At 47.4% G+C, this 17413-nt stretch overlaps 1 protein-coding gene across 4 annotated transcripts in view; it reads right to left on the reverse strand.

The window, feature by feature from the left end:
• Positions 1 to 15146, reverse strand: part of CAMK2D (calcium/calmodulin dependent protein kinase II delta) — a 123114-nt gene extending 107968 nt beyond the window's left edge. For 3 of the 4 annotated variants that reach the window (XM_053658100.1, XM_053658099.1, XM_053658098.1), the window contains exons 1-2: positions 14798 to 15146; positions 13404 to 13498 (exon numbers count right to left, since the gene is read on the reverse strand). In XM_053658100.1, coding sequence (XP_053514075.1) covers positions 13404 to 13498; positions 14798 to 14862 — 160 coding nt within the window. In that variant the 5' untranslated portion in view covers positions 14863 to 15146. The remainder of the gene's footprint in view (positions 1 to 13403; positions 13499 to 14797) is intronic. The other variant, XM_037129993.2, reaches the window with a different exon arrangement.
• Positions 15147 to 17413: the final 2267 nt, after the last annotated feature.

A 17413-nucleotide genomic window follows, 5' to 3' on the forward strand; every position in this document is an offset into this window, starting at 1 on the left:
CCATTTCTTTCATGCACATCAAAATCTCTAAATCACAATACTCTTACCTACTTGTTACATGCACACGCGTGTTACAATGCACTTTTAACAGGTTAGTAGTCAACGATTCCTATACTCCACTGGACGGCATTTCCTGTCCTAAACTCTTCACTCTGCATCTTCTGTGTCTGTGTGTGTGTGTGTGTGTGTGTGTGCGCACGCGCTCATAGCACTTCCTCTCCCCCTATGCACATAGGCAAGAGACAGAAAAACATAGGTCTCTGCAGAGAACTTGGGCACAAGCACTCAGAGCAGCATTATTTGATGCCAAAAAGTGGAAATAGCCTCGATGCCCATCAGCCAACAAACGGACGAACAACATGTGGTCTACCCACACAAGGGGACATTATTTGACAGCAGCCGGGCTGCACGGGGACGCGCCTGGAAAACATGCCGTGTGAGAGCAGCCGTCACAAAGAGCGTGGGTCCACCAAGAAAGGAGGCCGACGGGCGGCTTCCTGGAGCTGGGAGCCCGGGCACAGAACTGCTAACAAATGGGCAGGCTGTTCCTCTCAGGATAACGGACTCACGCTAACAGGCTGCAATCCGCACTCCCGATCCCTCCCAAGGAACCCCGACAGCTCCCACCCCAGGGCCCGGTTCAGGGCGCCCCCGAGAGAGGCCCCTGGCCATCAACTAGCGGCCACACCCCCCACTCCACTCCCCTTCATGCCTCACTCCTCGCTGACTTGCCCTAGGCAAGTCCTGTGTCTCCTTCTGCCGAAGTGGACCCTCCGCTCGCCCGCAGCTACCCCCCTACCTCCACAGACTGCCACCCACATGTCCTCACACACAGTGGGCTCCCATCACACCCATTCCTGCTCCCTCCACAGGGCTCACCACCACCTAGAAAACTAGGCCTGAGTCCCAGCTTCAGCTGGAAGGTGGTGCTGCTGCACTGGGCCCCGGCTGTGAGGACTTTCTGTCCATCCCTGCACAGACTCACTGGGCACCTGGGCCTTCGGCCCGCAATATCCTTTCCTGTGTTTTCTGGTGGTTGCTTCTTGCCATCATCCTCAGAGGGGCCTGTCTAATGGGACCGAATGGAGGCCACGCGTTTGACTTCCTTCACACTGGCGGGGCCCTTAGCTGTCCCATGGCTCCTCCGGCCTGGCCCACAGCAACCCTGCTCCCCGCCACATCTCTAGAACCAAGAGTGGCGCCTGCACGTGGCAGGTGCTCAGTAAACGTCTGCTGAATGAAGAATGCTGGATGGTAAAGTAAAAGAGGACATGAGATCATGCAGCAACTGGAGAAACCAAGTCCGGGGCTGGAAAACTGTAGCATAAAAGATACCTGATTTCTACTTACTAAAGACAAAAGCTCACAACCGGCAAAGGTGTAGAGAAAATGTCTTCTTTTTCTAGAACCTGGATGTCTGACTTGAGACACAGCCTCGTTTGTGGGCCCTCGGCTGGTGGAGGGAGAGCAGGAGGATTTAGTGCTGAGCACCCACAGCACCAGACAGCAGAGAAGGTGGCAGGAAGCTGAACCAGGGAGCAGCAAACTGCCACTCAAAGGGGAAAACGGAGCCGTTCTGTTCACATCAACCTCAGCAAGTCTTCGGGTTCATTCCTGGCTTTTCTCAGGGAGCAAAGTAACCCTCTGTAGGGAGCTTAGAAAGACAAACTGGAAACAAGCACAGACATTCAAGAAAACTAGTTATTACCAATGGGCTTCCGAGCAAACTCCTTACCATCGTGGTCAACGAGCCCGAGTTCTGGTGGTAGGACACTAAGTGGGGCCCGGGAAACAGCCCTCCTGACAGTGAACCTGAAACCCCATAACAGAGCATCCAGGACCAACCAGCTTACTCCTTACGATACTCGATTCTTATTCCTGATCTGTAACAACTGTTCCCCATGTCACTGCTTCCTGCTGATGAGATTATGTATAGCTCTGAATCAGTCAAGCTGCCTGAAGTCTTTGATTCATGCAGAGAAATGGAGAGAACTTCAACAGAAGTTAAGGGAAATAGCTAAAATGGATTGTGAACTGAAGATTTCCTGGGCTTTCCTGTCAGGTAGAAAAAGAACGCCACTACCAGACATTCAAAAATGATGTCATTCTGGCTGCCATTCCTGTGGAATGACATTTTCTTCCCGATTCTCTGCTTTCTAATCACCTCCCGCCTCCCTCTTCTGCTGGAGGCGTGCACACATCCTAGAAAGAACATAATACAGGGACAGTGGCCAGGCTTCTGCTATTACCTAGGGTTACGTTTGAGGTCTAGCTGCTCTGTTCTCACTGCCTGTACAAATGAAGGAAAATTGATGTAAAACTAAACAAACAGAGCCGTTCTCCTGAAACATGTAAAATGTGGCAGGATCTCGCCTTGCCAAGGTCAGGTTCCCAGGGCCCTCCTGGCAGGCCCTCTGGGGCTGGAGGCACCACCTTGTCATTGCACCCATGAAAGGCCCGGCACATGCAACACTGACTCCCCTCCTCGACCCCAGGACCAGAGCACAGCTGCTGTCCCTGCGTTCTCACCCCCACTGTTGGCCCCCGGTCCCGGCTGAACGGACTGTCCTGCCCATCCCAGCTGCTCTCTCACTTTCTCACTCTCCCTTCCCTGCCACAGTCTCCCTACTCCTGATTCTTCTCCTCTTCCTCCACATAAGCTGCACTTTTATTTAGCACCAAAATTAATTCCCTGAGCCTGGCAAATCCCTGAAATTTGTCCTCAGTGTGTGTTCCTCCCTCTTTTCCTATTTTATTAAATGAGTGAGATTTCACCCATTATCTCCACTTACTCTTTAACTTCCGGACACAGTCGTTTTCCTTTCCCCACTTGGCAAACGTCTGCTGACTAATGACCAGGTTTCATGGCCTAGGCCAGTACAGGTGGAAAGGGAGCCGGTCCTGGCACTCTCTCCCACGGCCTCCCGATGTTCAGCCTGGACAGCCCTCCCCCTCTTCAAAGCTCTCTGCTTCTTGGCACCACTGAGCACAGCAGCCCTCCCCCTGTTCCTGTGCGAAGCCACCAGGCAAAGCCCCTTCTCCCGGCCCTTCTCTCGGCCCTTCTCTGAAAGGAGGCCCATTGCCTCCTTGTTCATCAACAAACAGGCGCCCTGGCCACAGGCCCAGGCTCTCCTTCATGATACTTTCCATCACCTCCATGAAGACAGAGCGCCAATAACGGCAGCTGGGGGGATGGGGGGGATTACTTGTTTCACAGTAAGGAAGCCCAGGCCCGCAAATCTGCCAAGGTCACGAGGACTCAGAGGCCGTGCGGACAGGTCTCGAGCCCCAGCCACCTGATTCCAGGGCCCATGCCACACGGTTTCCGGGGTCCCTTGCTCGAGGACCACACCCAGTTTGCGACGGTCTTTTAGATACTTCAACCTGAGTAGACTGCTTGTATCACAAACACCTTGATCTGTCACCTTCCTTCATCAAAATCAGTTCCTGATTCTGACTTCCCCATTTGTTACAATACGTGAGAATGACAATTTCCCCCAACACTGGAACTCGCTCATCCTGCATCACCTGGAGGCCCAGAACCTCCCTCCGCATGTCGCATTCCACCAACCCACCCCGATTCCTCAGCACGGCCGTGCAGTGTCCTAGGTGCCCCCCTTACCAACATGCCCACCACAGGGGGGCCAATGGTCCCAAACCTGGCAATCAGAACCTGTAGTGGTTTCAGTTTTTCCCTGATTTCCTGCAGCTTCTCTTACTTTTGCCCAAAGAGGGATCTTGGCTCTTCCCTGACCCCCACAAACTGTCCTTCCCTCCATCCACGTTAACTTCTGCCTTAGTGTGGCCTTACTCACAGCCATGGCCACAGACCACCACTAGGTGCACCATCTCCTGCTCCACAGCTGCTCCCCTCCTCCCTGCTGCCATTCTGCAGGTCACCGTCCTCCAAGCAGAACTGAGGAAATGACCCTCCTTCCTCACCCCTGTGCCCCCAGCCGCTCATGCTGGACAGGGGAGAAGCACATGGCTCTGCTCTGACTTCTTCTAGGGATGATGCTGGCCTTGAGTCCTCCACACATGTGATGCAGGCTGTCTCATTCCTCAGGACTCAATGGTGAGCTCCCAAAGGCACATCTCCACACGGATGCAGGAGGAGGCAGAGCTCATGTTCTTCGGGACACCGCAGGCATGAAATGGTAGAAAGTGAAGCCCCTTAGGATGAGGGCTACTGACACCGAGACCCAGCCAAACCCTGGCCCAGGCACTTCCCTCCATGCTCCCCATTTCAGCTGGGAATTCGGCCTCGCCCGCTCCCTGGCCGTGCAGGGAATAGGATGGGCTCCGCGAAGCAGCTACACCACGCCACTTGGGGGTAACAGGCCTCACGGCATCCGTACACACAAACGCCCTGAGTATCCCTTACCCACACCCAGGTGCCATGGGACTCACTTAGGAAACGTCTCAGATTCCAATCGAAATGGTCAGTAAGCAGCAGTGTGAGCTACAAGAATCTTTCAAGACTTAGTTCTCACCCCCCGTGTCCCTGGAGCCTGTTGCAGATGGCCTGAGGGGCGCCAACACGCAGAATGGAAAGCGAGTTAGGTTCTCAAAGCTCAGCGCTATTTTTAAAACCCTGTGTGTGTTTGCTGTATACTTCCAACCCTGGTATCTCTAAATTTGGATTTTTTTGTTTGGTTCAGTTTATTCAAAAACATATTTATACCTGAAAGTCTTCTCCCTAAAATAACTTCTTGAAGTTTAAAAATGGTCAACAACTACTTACTGAAATAAAGTGTTATTAGTTTAAAGTGTGACTGTCTCAGCCACAACCATCTGACTGACATCCCAGGACTTCCCTCTGCTCTGTCACTGACAGGTGGTCACAGCAGTGACCCACTGATGGGTTCTCTGTTCACCTAAAACATGCTATGTGTACCTTTTTCTTTCAAACAGACTTAAGATTACCAATTAAATTTTATTTTCTCCTTTCCTAATCAAAAAGATGCATAGCACCCAGGGGGATAAAGTCAACCCAGAGAATTTGTTTTTTCTCAAAAATAATTTCCAAAGCACGCAAATACTAGCAAGAAGTAGGCCTCAGTCCAGTTTACAGGAGACAGAGTCCTCTTGGACAGTTTTGCTCCGATGCTGCTAGGATGGAAATGAGCCTGAAGCCCAGAGCCCACACTCGGGGAAGAGCCGTCCACGTCCGGAGTCAGGGCCTCTCCCAGCCCGCGTGCTGATGAGACCGACCCCGAGTCACTCCGAGACTCTGCTGCACACACGGAGCTCCTCCCCCACCTCCAGAAGGTTCCACTGATGTCGCACGCACACGTGGAGCAAGAAAATAATATTTCCCCTTTAAACTAAAGTCACACAGTTATTAATGTCAATAAAACTGGGGAGGAGCTTACAGATTAATTTGTATAGCCTCTAAGATCTTTTTACAAATGGGGGAAGTATTGCATGGCAGAGCCTTACACAGAGGTTAAATACTATTTAAATTGACATGTCTTCAAGTAAGTGAGAGACTTTTTCATTATTTAAGAGAATACATGACTATTTTCCAACCACCAGCTTGTGCTTAATTATATCACAAAATTCATCTATTAAATTTTGAGCTTTTCTTAAAAAATATTTTTAAAGGCAATAGCTGGGAACTATGTATACAAATCTTACCGCTAAAGTTCTAGGTCCTACATGTGTTAACAAAATAAAACATAGCTTTAGAGTCATTTATTCATTCATGTACCCAACAGAAATCTGAGAACAGTGCCAGGCAATATTCCAGACACTGGGAATTCAGGACGTCAGTGAACGACAGCACATCCACTTTCAGACTTCCTATGTTTGGCTTTGAACAGAACTCTACTAACAGGGCAGCAAGGGACGTACCCAGCTTCTCTTGTTTATAAACACAAACCTGTTCCTTCCACACTTTAATATTGGTTATTTTTTAAAATCTCTCATTATCTTCACCCTTCCTTGATTTCTACTTAGTCACTCATTTTTGGATTGCCCGAAAGCTAAATAAAACAAAATGGGAGGTTGATAAGAACTTGCTGTTCCTGTCTTATCAGCTCTTTCTCCCCAATGACTCAGGGTGTAAACGCCCACAGCCCACCTTACTTCCTGCCTTCCAGCAGTCTGGCTGCCTCAGCCACTGGGGGGATGGCCAGCAAGCCTTCCTGAAACTTTATCTAGGACGATTGGACCCTGCAGGGTTGTAAGAGTATTTATCTACTTTCGAATTCGCCCTGTATGTATGTGTTCGCACTTTCTGACTTTCTTCCTTCAAACAAATGTTTTTTTGTACTATCCTATTAATTTGTATCTTTTCTATCTTTACACTCAAAACCGGTTTTTTTTGCAAAACCCAATGCAGGTGTCAACTCCTCCAGGAAGTCTTCCCTTCCCCTCAGCAGCTCCAGTCCTCCGCTTCTCCTTGGATGGGGCCACCCCCATGCTGACCCCCCAACCTGCCCCAGCTGCTCACCTCAACTCGGTGCCTCTGCTTATCCAGTGCCTAGCAGAAGGTCTGGGACCAGGTGAGTACATGGGGGGATTTTTGTTTGTTTTTCCATTGAAATTGAAATTGAAATTTAGAATCACTCCCCCCAAGTTCAGTTTCATTAGGTTACATAAATGTCACTGGTGAAAATATACAAAACCTGTAGGATGAAACCTGACAACATTTATCATGAATTCTGAAAATTCAATCCTCCAACCTATGAACTCTCCTTTATGGATATTCCCTAAGAATCAGAAATCTGAAAACGAACGTTACTATTGTCATTTATCATAGCAAAGAACAATTAAACAAAAACTAGCAATACTAAACTAAACTGATGTTTTACTCACTTAAGCATAATTTATAAAGAATTCAAAGAATGTTTGTAATGTAGAAATTTTTATAATATTAAGCAGTACAGTACACAAAATTGTGTATTTCAGTCCAGTATTCTGACAAATTTTAAAAAATGAAAGAAGACAAAACATTAACAGTGTTTGGGGAAGCTGAACTATGAATGTCTTGCTTCTTCCCAGTTTTCTGTATTTCCCCAGATTCTATATTTTATTATATAATTTTTAAATGTATTTATACAAATTCATAACAAATATCAAAAATATATTTCAGAGGTATGTTCAAATTATACAAGTCCCTCTGTGCCTAACCAATATTTATGTACAATCTTTAATATAAAAGCATATACAATTTGCTTAATGAAAATAATAAAATATTTTTCATGGCTAAGTTTCTACAAAATGGCCAAAATGTTCAGCTGAACTAATTTTCACAAAACACTTTTGCTACCATGAGTAGAGCCTTTAAGTTGCCATTTAAAAAAATAAACGGCCTATCTGTAATATGAAAAGATTAACATTTTTTAAAATTACACGTGTGCACTCACTGAAAGTTCCAGAATCACAAAACTCCCTATTTCCTGCAACACATCACACAAGGAAAGTTCCCTTGAGGAAGGAATACAAGTAAGCGCTTTCCAGCGTGCATTGTTTTAAGAGCTGTCCCGTATTTAAACAAGTACACCTCGGTCCTCCCGCCCAGTTTCTGAATCAACAGATGCAGCAGTTGTAACAGCTGGTCCCTCACTGACTTTACTAAAAAAATCAAATAATCTGCATAAGCAAATAACAGCCATCATTTGTGTACCCAAGAGTCTATAAAGTATCACCAAATGCTTTTTAAAATGAACTTGTTGAAAATATAAGTGTAAAAGGAAGCACCTCTGGAGAACGGATCACAATGTAAGTGACAGTGAGTGGAGGCTGCATGTCAAATGGCCCACACTAAGTCCATCGATTGACTTCTAATCCCCAGCTTTTCCATTCTGCCTGGTGGCCAAGGGTTCTCTGCTGAGCCTCTGAGCCTCAGGCTCCTCTGTTTGAAGAGGACGGAATGCGTATGGTCTGCCTGGAGGTTGGAGTGTGAATTAAATGAGACAAAGTGTCTGTAAGAACATATCTGTGGCTTACAAGCTTCTCTTTAAACAATGACTGATACTATTTCAATTTCTTTATTATCGTTATTGATTTGGGGAGTGATAAAGTCCCAAGAAGTTCAGAGGAGAATGTAGTCCCAGAAAAGGGCTCATCTAAGTAAAAGAACCAGTAACAACGTTGCTGTGCTTAAGTCTTCTCTCCCCTCCAGACCTCCCAGCCTCTCCACCCCAGAGTGAAAACCAGGTTCTGGCTCACAAAAGGTCTACGAATTTATCTCGGCAAGTACTGTTGTATCTACCTTGAATGGAGTCACAGGAACTTTGTCACCTAAAACATTGTTCTACTTCATTTAAATTTCTTTATTCTACAAGTAACTTTATAATGATAGTTGCAGCAAATTTACCATAAAAATAAAATAATATTTTCATTATAATCAGACGTGTAAACTATTTTGAACAATCTTTCCAAGTCATTATTTACATTTCATACTTGAACACTATCTGCATTATTGTTTTAAAATTTTATTTAAATCCATATTATATAAAAGTCTTCCTTCACCTCCCTAGGCAGAAATAATCTTCCCTGCTTTGAAAATCCACAGCACTCTATTCATGCCAGACGTCAGCGCCATTTATGTCTTCCACGGCATCTACTGTGTAGGTAAGCCTTATTTTTCCTAAATATTTATTTATTATTTCCTAAATTTGTATTAAATAAAAATATCCCCTAAATATTTATTAAATGAAAACACATAAAATAAGTGAATGTGCTTGATAATCTATAAAGTAGTATGAAATATGTTACTATTATAAAAATATTGTTTTAGACTAAAAATATTACTAGACTCCATTTAATGTATCACAATAAAGTGATACTAAATGTTGCTACTATAACTTAAAAGATTTCACACATCTCTTATGTAGACAATAATTAATTGCCAATAATTTATTTTTTAAAAAACCTGTACACGCTATACCCTAAAAGATGGAAAAGGACCGATGTTAAAAACACCAAGAAGTTGTGGACATGGACAACGGTGTAGTGATCACGGGGCAGATGTAAGGGGCATAAACAGTAATGGAAAAACATTACAATAAAAAAAGGACAAACAAGATTAAAAAAAACATTTTGGAAAGGAAATATGGGCTAGGAGTTCTTAGTATTCTATACCACGAATTGTAGTCTAAGTAGTTGCATAACCTCTGAATGTATATATTGTTTAAAAAGAGAAAAAAGAAAAACCAACCCAGCCCTAGAGACCCTAGCAGTCAGCATGCCTCAGTATTAGCCCAAAGAAAATTCACAATTAACATTAAAAGAAACCATAAAAAGTAATTAACCACTAAATTTTAAGTTTTGCATCAAGGTGATTCAGTATGTCAATGGAAATGACAAGTATAGATCTAACTGTATAAACAATCACGGTTCTCACAGTGTTCGATTTCTACCGCATGACCAGTCACATAGACGCTGCCACTGGCTGTGAACACCACAACCAGGCGCCTGCCCGCCACGCCCTCTGCTTCCTTTAATCACGCGGGAAGACAGGAAGGATCTTTACTATTTCCTGGAAGTGTGGATATACACTTTTATTTTTATCTTCTACTTAGTTTTAAATAATAATATTCCTTCTCGCCAAAAAAGGGAAATAAGTGTCTAATATCAAGACCTACATAAGAATGGAAATAACAAACATAACTAAAGAACACAAAATGAGAAGGATGATACATGCCACTTTGGGCCCATAATTGAAGAGTTGTAGAGGTTCTATGTACAAAAATAAAAATGATTTACTAATTTTCCTTAAAATATTATTGGAGCCAAGAAACTTTTTAAAATTAATATTAGTGTGTCCAATGAGTTCTAACTTGTCAAATCAATCATGTATATTCAGAACAAGATTGCTCATCTGTATCATCTCAGATCTACTTCTACTTCAAGATAAGTAACCAAAAGGTTGAGAAATTATAATAATTTCTGGACTGTCTAAATGCCAAAAAAAAAAAAAAGGGAAGATAACAAGAGTTAGTTATTGACATCCCTATTGTAACATAAAAAAGAAACTCGGGGACATATATGCAACCTTCAGATTTCATAGCTGAGACCTAATTTTGTGTTCACAGTCAAGTAGTTTTATAAAGTCATCTACTTAGGAATTAACAAAACTAGTAAAATCAAAGACTACCGAAATGATTTAGCTGCATTATATCTGAAGTTTTACAGAAATATAAAAGGAAAAACCCTTTCCTAACTTTTGCAACAGAGTAGAGGTAAAAGATACTTATTTTAGCACATATTATTTCAAGCTTTTATTGTAATTCATTGCATTTCACAAAACAGTGACTCCTAGCATGTCAGGCTGTATGTAATTAGAAGTGGTTTCTAATGATCAAAAAATATACTTGGAGATGAACACTGAGTCACCAGGACCATAACATATCTTTCACCACAGGAAGGCTCTAAGGGCTGACGTCCGTCCAGGTCTGTTTCTGAAGGCCTGTGCCATCAGAGCCAGTCGAAGTCACCAATTCTGAATTCAGCCACAGCCTTGCATGGACCTTCCAGGGCCTGACAATGCCCTACACTTACAATCGTGTCAAAACAGACAAATTATCAAGACAGCAGGCCAAGTTCGAAGTAAGTATGAGCCCAAAGGTTTGGGATCAAAATATGATTTCCGATTCTCATGGTAAAACATGAGAAAATTCCAGTATCCCTGCTCTGCATTACCAAGCATGCTTTTTATTCCTAACACAAAACTTCTTGGAAGACAGAAATCTCACATAAAATATGAGATGTTTCTACATGACTTATTTTTGAAACAAGCCAAAGTGTATGTGAGTGGACGTATCTGATCGGTATTACGTAAGGAATGCCCTGTGCACACATGTGTTAACGCAAAAGGAAAGAAATGCCTGGGGCCTGCGAGGCTCCCAAATATGGCGCGTGTGGCTGACAGCTGAGAGGAAGCACGCGGCCTGCTGGAGGTCCGCGGAGGCCGCCCGGAGCAACGCCCGGCCACGCCACCGGGCGGGTGATGTGCAGACTCGGCAGGAATGCAGCCGTATTTTTGGCAATTCCCTTATGGTCTTGGATGACAATTACTGACCACAGCCTTTCTTTTTCAGTTGTAATCTTACATTTAAAGAATTTTATCTGAGTTGAAGGACCTGCTTGGTCTTTAAAACAAATAAACTTAAAACGTGTATTTAAAAAGGCAAGTGGCAGTTCAAATAAAACAGAAATCCGCACAAAAAATTGTATGTTCCACAAGAACTGCCATATGCAGCCAAAGCCAGTACCTTAGAAAAAAAATAAGCATGCTACTTTATATATCATTCTACATTTCTCTTTAAATATATCACTTACAAATTTCCTTTTGTAAAAGCAGTGTTTTAGGGTCATTACGCCCTGCGCACGGAGGGTCTTTAAAGCAGTGCACTGCCGAAGCATCCGCTCCGAACGCGCGTGCCCAGACCCCTGAGCCCGCCTGCTCCTCCTCTGGGATGTGCCCCCTCCCTCCCGAACCGCTGAGGAATCCGCTTCACCTGCCGCTCTACCGGGCCGCCCGTGTGCCCAGCGCAGTGGAAAGCTAGACTACAAAATGAAAGTAATCATTTAATTTGGGCATAGACTGAACAAATGTATTCCTTCAAAGGCACAAACACTAGGTAACCAGGTCTAATTGTTTCGATGACACTAAGGAAATCGAACACTGTGAATGAAAAGTGCTGTCCCATTTCACAGCTGCCTGGCCTGGGTTCCACGCACTCAGGAGCGGAGACGAGGCTCTCGCACCACGCCCGCAGCGAACGGGGCTGGCCCTGCCTCTGCCGCTGACCACAGGCCACCAACCCCACTCTCCCAGCAGCTGCTGCTCACAGCCCCATGGCGGAAGCGTTCCAGTGTCGCCCCCTCTGACAGTAAGGACATCAGGCTCACAGGAAGCACCCTGGCGGTTCAGGTAAGGAGCCTGCGGGAGCCCCGCGAGCGGCGCAGAGGCCGGTCTCTCTGCTGGCCCCCTCCCACCACTCCCATCTCTCCCACCAGGGACCTGTGGCAAGGGGCGGGCCTGAGCAGGGTGCGGGATGCTTGGCCACACTACTGGAGGTGCAGGAGAGGGGCCCCGCAGGCCAGAGGGCCCGGCGCGCGTGGGCCCGAGCGCCTGCCTTCCCGGGGGTGCGAGGGGCGGTGCCCGTCCGGACACAGCTACTGAGCGGGGCACAGCGCTCCTGCTCGGAGAGGAGCCTGGAGCAGTGCCGCTCTGGAGGAAGCGGGACCCCCCTCGTGTGGACCCCCCCAGTGGACGTGCCCCACGCACAGCAAGAGATCGAGCCAGCCCTGAAAGAGCTGGGCCTCGAGTGCGCCGTTTGTAAAGAAGAAAGTCATTCCGGGTTTAGCAGCTCCTGCTCCCAGTGGAAAATCTCCCTTTGGGTGAGGGCGCAGGAAGGGGCCACACCTGGGCCTCGGCCCCGCCCTGGGCCGCAGGAGCACAGAGGCTCCTCTGAATCACCCCCCACCCCCACGAGTACGCTGAAACTCCAGCCTAAACCTAAAGTCCGTTTCAAAGTGCAATTTGCAACAGAGAAAAAATCGTGACGGAGACCAAACACCATGATACCAAGGCCTGGGCAGCAGAGCTGTTCACAAGGCAAGTTAAACCCTCAAGGAATTTCTTATTACTTAAAACAAAATAAACCAGGCCACTAAAATGGGCTTACACTATGGCATTTTGTTCCTTTTAATTTCCTTTTCTTTCATTAAACCATAGTTCCCATGGAAATACCTTAGACACGTGCTCACAATAACTGGGATACCTAACATTTCAGCAGAAGTATTTTTGCATGAGTCGAAAGAAGTAACAAGAGTGCAGTGAGGGCCCTCCAAGTTTTTTGCTTATGTCAACAGCTATTTCACGAGCATGAATTATCTCTGAGGCTACTAAGCATGTGCAAAATACATTCCAGGTCTGTGAGCAATCTCCGCACGGTAGGCCAAGTGAAGGTCTGAACCACACACAGAAACAGCAACATCAGCTGAACTTCTAGAATACAGCAGTCAAGCTTGCCTCCCAAAGCCACCAGTGTTAAATGTACCTTGATGCATCAGGTTCAAGTGTAACTACAACTGAAATACATGATTCACCAGAGCTCTGACCTATTTTTCCTCTCAGAAAGAAAAGGAATGACAGTTATGAGACTTACACTTTCTGTTCCAGCGCTTTTCTGGAAGTTATTTCCGAGTAGAGCTAAAGGCAAAAGGCACTCGGTGACATTTATTTACTTCATAATTATAGTTATTTATGTTATTGCTCATACGACAGAATTTTTATAACTTGTTAAATTATATTTGAAGTTGTACAGACCAAGAGGCATTCAGAAGGAACTAATCTCCATACATTCAATTATAACAATCTAATGTACCTGCAAGTGGGCACGAGAAATACAAAATCAACATCTCACACAGGTGAAAACACCTACCCCTGGCAGAAAGCTTCTTGGTATTGATGATTTTGGCAGCATATTCTTGACCAGTAGGGATTTTCATACATCTTCTTACCACTGAAAAAGCCCCCCTGAAAATTAAAAATTACCAGGTGATCAATATAATCAGCTGATAGTCCATTAAAAATTATAAGAATTTGAGCATTTTTGTTAAATTCTGTAAATTTTCAAGTGTCAGTGCACTACTATAATACCCAGAAAATGACCAAATCTTCCTGGAAACCAAGACCTTCCTTAATAATGAGAAATAAAAGTAAATTTTATTTAACTGGGAGCACGCATTATTAATCAACAAAATGAAAGGAACTGCCAATTATGAGGCTCTTGTTTGCACATGAAATCTGAGAAGCTTTTACCATTCCCAGTCACACAGCACCAAATGCTTGGAGAAAAAATCCTGCAAAGAGCAGAGCTGAGGAAGAGCAACAAAAACCTGCTGCCTATTTATTTTGCTAGGAAAAATATTAATGTGGCTCCAAGTAAGTAAACATGGCGATTGCTTTCATTAAAATATAAATATTGGGTACATTTATGTGGTTTAACATCCTGGTACGGCAGCGATTTCTGTGTGCCCGGTTTGGGGCTGGGGGAGGGGAGAGATCTGAACTAAGCTGCTCTTCCGACATATTCTCCATGTTTTAACAGCAAACAATGCAGAAACATATAAGGATAGAATGTTATTCCATTTAAAAGATGTACCCATTTCCTTTCATTCCGCTGCATGAAACACCCCATACACCGCACCCTTTCAACAGTAATAGTGGAAACGGGTTTGGGTCAGATGCTGCATAAATCGTAAATCAGCATCCCGGTCGCCCAGGAGTCCCAGTGCACAGTCCGACCCTAAGTAGGTCCCTGTCTCTCCCTGCACACCTCCAGCCTCTGGGTCCCCGGGCAGGGCCTTGGAGAGTCCCTGTTCAATCCCTGCATATCTCCAGCGGTCCTGCAGGTCGGCGCACCGCTAGGCCACCCAGGGGGTTCCCCAGTGTCCTAAGGGCTCTCCGCCGCGTGTAAGTCCCCCGGGGGCCAAGGGGACGCGCGGGAGCACTGCGAACGAATCACCCGGGCCGAGAGTGACAGGGGCACAGGCAGGGTCCGGCTGGTCTGGGCGGCCCCTCTCTGGACGTGGAATTTCGGGCGTCAGAAACACGGCATCGAGGGGACAGCACGACCCGTCCGCGAGTGGTCGCCCCGTGGCTCTGGAGGCATCTCCGCTTACACAGAAGGGTCTGCGCTGCGTCCACACGGGCTCTCGAGGTGACAGCTCTGAGGCGGGCGGGCGGAGGCGGACGCCGGCAGGGCCCCTGGCCCGAGCCCTCCACCCCGGACAGCACCCTCCCCGGCCCCCGCCTCCCCGGCGCCGCGCTTACTTTCCGAGCTCCTCGAAGAGCTGGTACTCGTCCGTGAACCGGGTGCAGGTGGTGGTGGAGGCCATGCTGGGGCCGGGCTGTCCCCGGGCCCGCTCGCCGTCCACGTCCGAGAGTGGCCGGCCGCGGGGATCGCGCGGGGCGGCGGTGACCGCAGAGGGCGCCTCCTCCTGCGCTCGGCCCGGCTGCCCCTACAGATGTCGCGCCGCTCTCTTCCAGTCTGCCTCCCCGACGCAGGGGCAGAGCTCTTAGAAACTGGGGCCGGGAAATGGCAAATAGCCCGCGCGGGCGAGCCGCGAGCAGCCAGCAGCTGCGAACAATCCCAGGGCCGGCGGGCGGGGCTGAGGAGCTAGGGAGCCGGGGCGGAGGCTCGGGGCCGGGGCGGGACTCCAACCCTGGGGGAGGGGCATGAAGGCGGGGCGGACCCGGGAGCGGGGGAGGGGGAGGGGGCGGGGCATGGAGCGAGGGCGGGGCGGGGCTGGGGAGGCTTGCGCCCGGGGACCGACACCTTCCAGTTCGCGGCGTTCCCCGTACCCCCCTGGCGACCCCAGCCCACGTCCTCGCCGGTCTTAAGGGCGCCCGAGCGAGGAGAGGCTGGGACAAGCCGACTGGACAGAGCACTGAGCAGCGCGTGACCTCCAGGACTGCGGCCCCCTCGCGAGGGCTACCCCGCCGTGTCGCGCCTCCCTTCCGCAGGACTGCCCCTGGTCTCCACCTCCCCGCCTCTTCCAGGTCGGGGTGCTCACACTAGGGCAGTCCCCTAAAGGCGTCGGCTTTGGGTCGGTCTCACGTTCGGGGAACGAAAACAAGAACACCGCCCCTCGACCACACCTCCGCTCCTGAGGGACTCCCAGTCAGCTCGGCAGGTTCCGAGAGGAAGGCAGTTATCGCGAGATTTTCGCGCTGCCTGTGGGGCGGGGTCTGGGGGGGGGAAAACGGGGCGTGGGTCACGCGACCCACTGGGCTGACGTCACCCGCATACGTGAACCCGCCTCTCGTGGACTCCGAAGGGAAGCGAAGAAAGCCGTTTGCGCTTCGCAGCGGGCCCTGATCCCTGCTGAGTGGCGAAGCGATTCACCTGCGCGAGGGCTGTTCCAAATCCCCGGCAGTTCAATCACGGCCTGCTTGTTAGTCTTCGTGCTGTGGTTCGCGGTGAAAGCGAGAACAATTACAGCTGAAAGCACCCCGAGCCTTCCCTCGGGTCCCGGGGGTGGGGAAAAGGGGCCATGTGCCAAACCTGCCCATCTCCGGAGGCCAGTCCGGGGTCTCATACACCAGGAGATCGAAAGTGGCCACACAGGAGGGTCTGAAATGAAAGCTTTCTAAACTAAAATCAGTTGGTGGCCCTTAGTCGCGTCGTGGGCAGGCACCTTTCTGAACAAAGGTCAATCTTTACCTTAGCCAAGCCTGTTTCATTGCTCTTTTGATGCCCTAGGACCGCCATACGTGAAGCGCCCCAACTAGAGACCACAGAAACCCTCCGTGTTGTCATGTTAATTGTTAACTGCCCTAGAAGAAGTGTGTCTATTTATTCCTTTTAGTTTGGTCTACTCCCAGAGGTTTCCCCTGCTTTTCTTTCTCCCACCTCCCTAATCTATCTCCAGTGGACTTCATGTAACCCCCTTGGCCTCCTTTGATTCTAACCCATAAAATAAGCTGCAAAACTGCCATTCTCTAGTGTTTGCTCAATCTGTTGCGATTTTGCTTCCTAGCAATTGTCAGTTTGACTCTAATAAACTCAGAAAAATTCTCTACAGGTTTGAATATTTCTTACATTGACAAGTGTTAAATTTGCTTGGGAATGCTAGACTGCCAATAACTTAGCTTTTACCAAAGTTTTCAAAATATTCACAATTTTTGACACTTATAACAAAATTGAACTTCGTATCTATTTTGATTACCAGTGGTAAAAAGCAAATTTAACACTTGTCACTGTAAGAAACATTTAAACCTGCAGAGAATTTAGTGAGATGATTTGAGCCAAACTAACGACAATTGCTGGGAAGCAAAATCTCAATGGATTGAGGAAATGCTCCAGAGAATGGCACTTCTGCAGCTTATTTTATACATTACAGTCAAAGGAGATCAGGGAGGTGCGACAAAGTAAATGGGGTGGACCTTTAGGATTGGATAAAAACTAAAGTGATAGACATATATGAGGTCTATCCAGAAGGTATCCAGCCATGCACTATAAAAATAGAGACATTTATTGAAGAAGATACAAGAAACATTGTACATAGGACAAGGACACCTCAGTCCCCTTCCAAGTAAGCACCTTGGGATCCCACTAGCCACCAGCCACCCCATCATATTTTCCTGAATCTCATCAACAGTCTGGAATCTCTCCCCTTTCAAAGGTGATTTTAGTTTTGGGAAAAGCCAGAAGTCACAGGGCACCAAATCTGGGCCGTAGTGGGGCTGAGTCACCTGGGTGATTTGATGTTTTGCCAAAAAAACTGCACTAGAGTTGATGCATGAGCAGGTGCACTCTCATGACGAAGTTGCCAGTCACCAGCTGCCCATAGCTCTGGCCTCCTGAGTCATCTGAGTAGTTTCCCCAGGGTAATGCTCAAGCTTAAGAGAAAATTTGATGCAGATTTTTTACTCTACTCGCTCAGT

Source organism: Artibeus jamaicensis, unplaced genomic scaffold (genome assembly GCF_021234435.1).
Source record: "Artibeus jamaicensis isolate MK-2021 breed Jamaican fruit bat unplaced genomic scaffold, CSHL_Jam_final scaffold_537, whole genome shotgun sequence".
Taxonomy (NCBI): domain Eukaryota; kingdom Metazoa; phylum Chordata; class Mammalia; order Chiroptera; family Phyllostomidae; genus Artibeus; species Artibeus jamaicensis.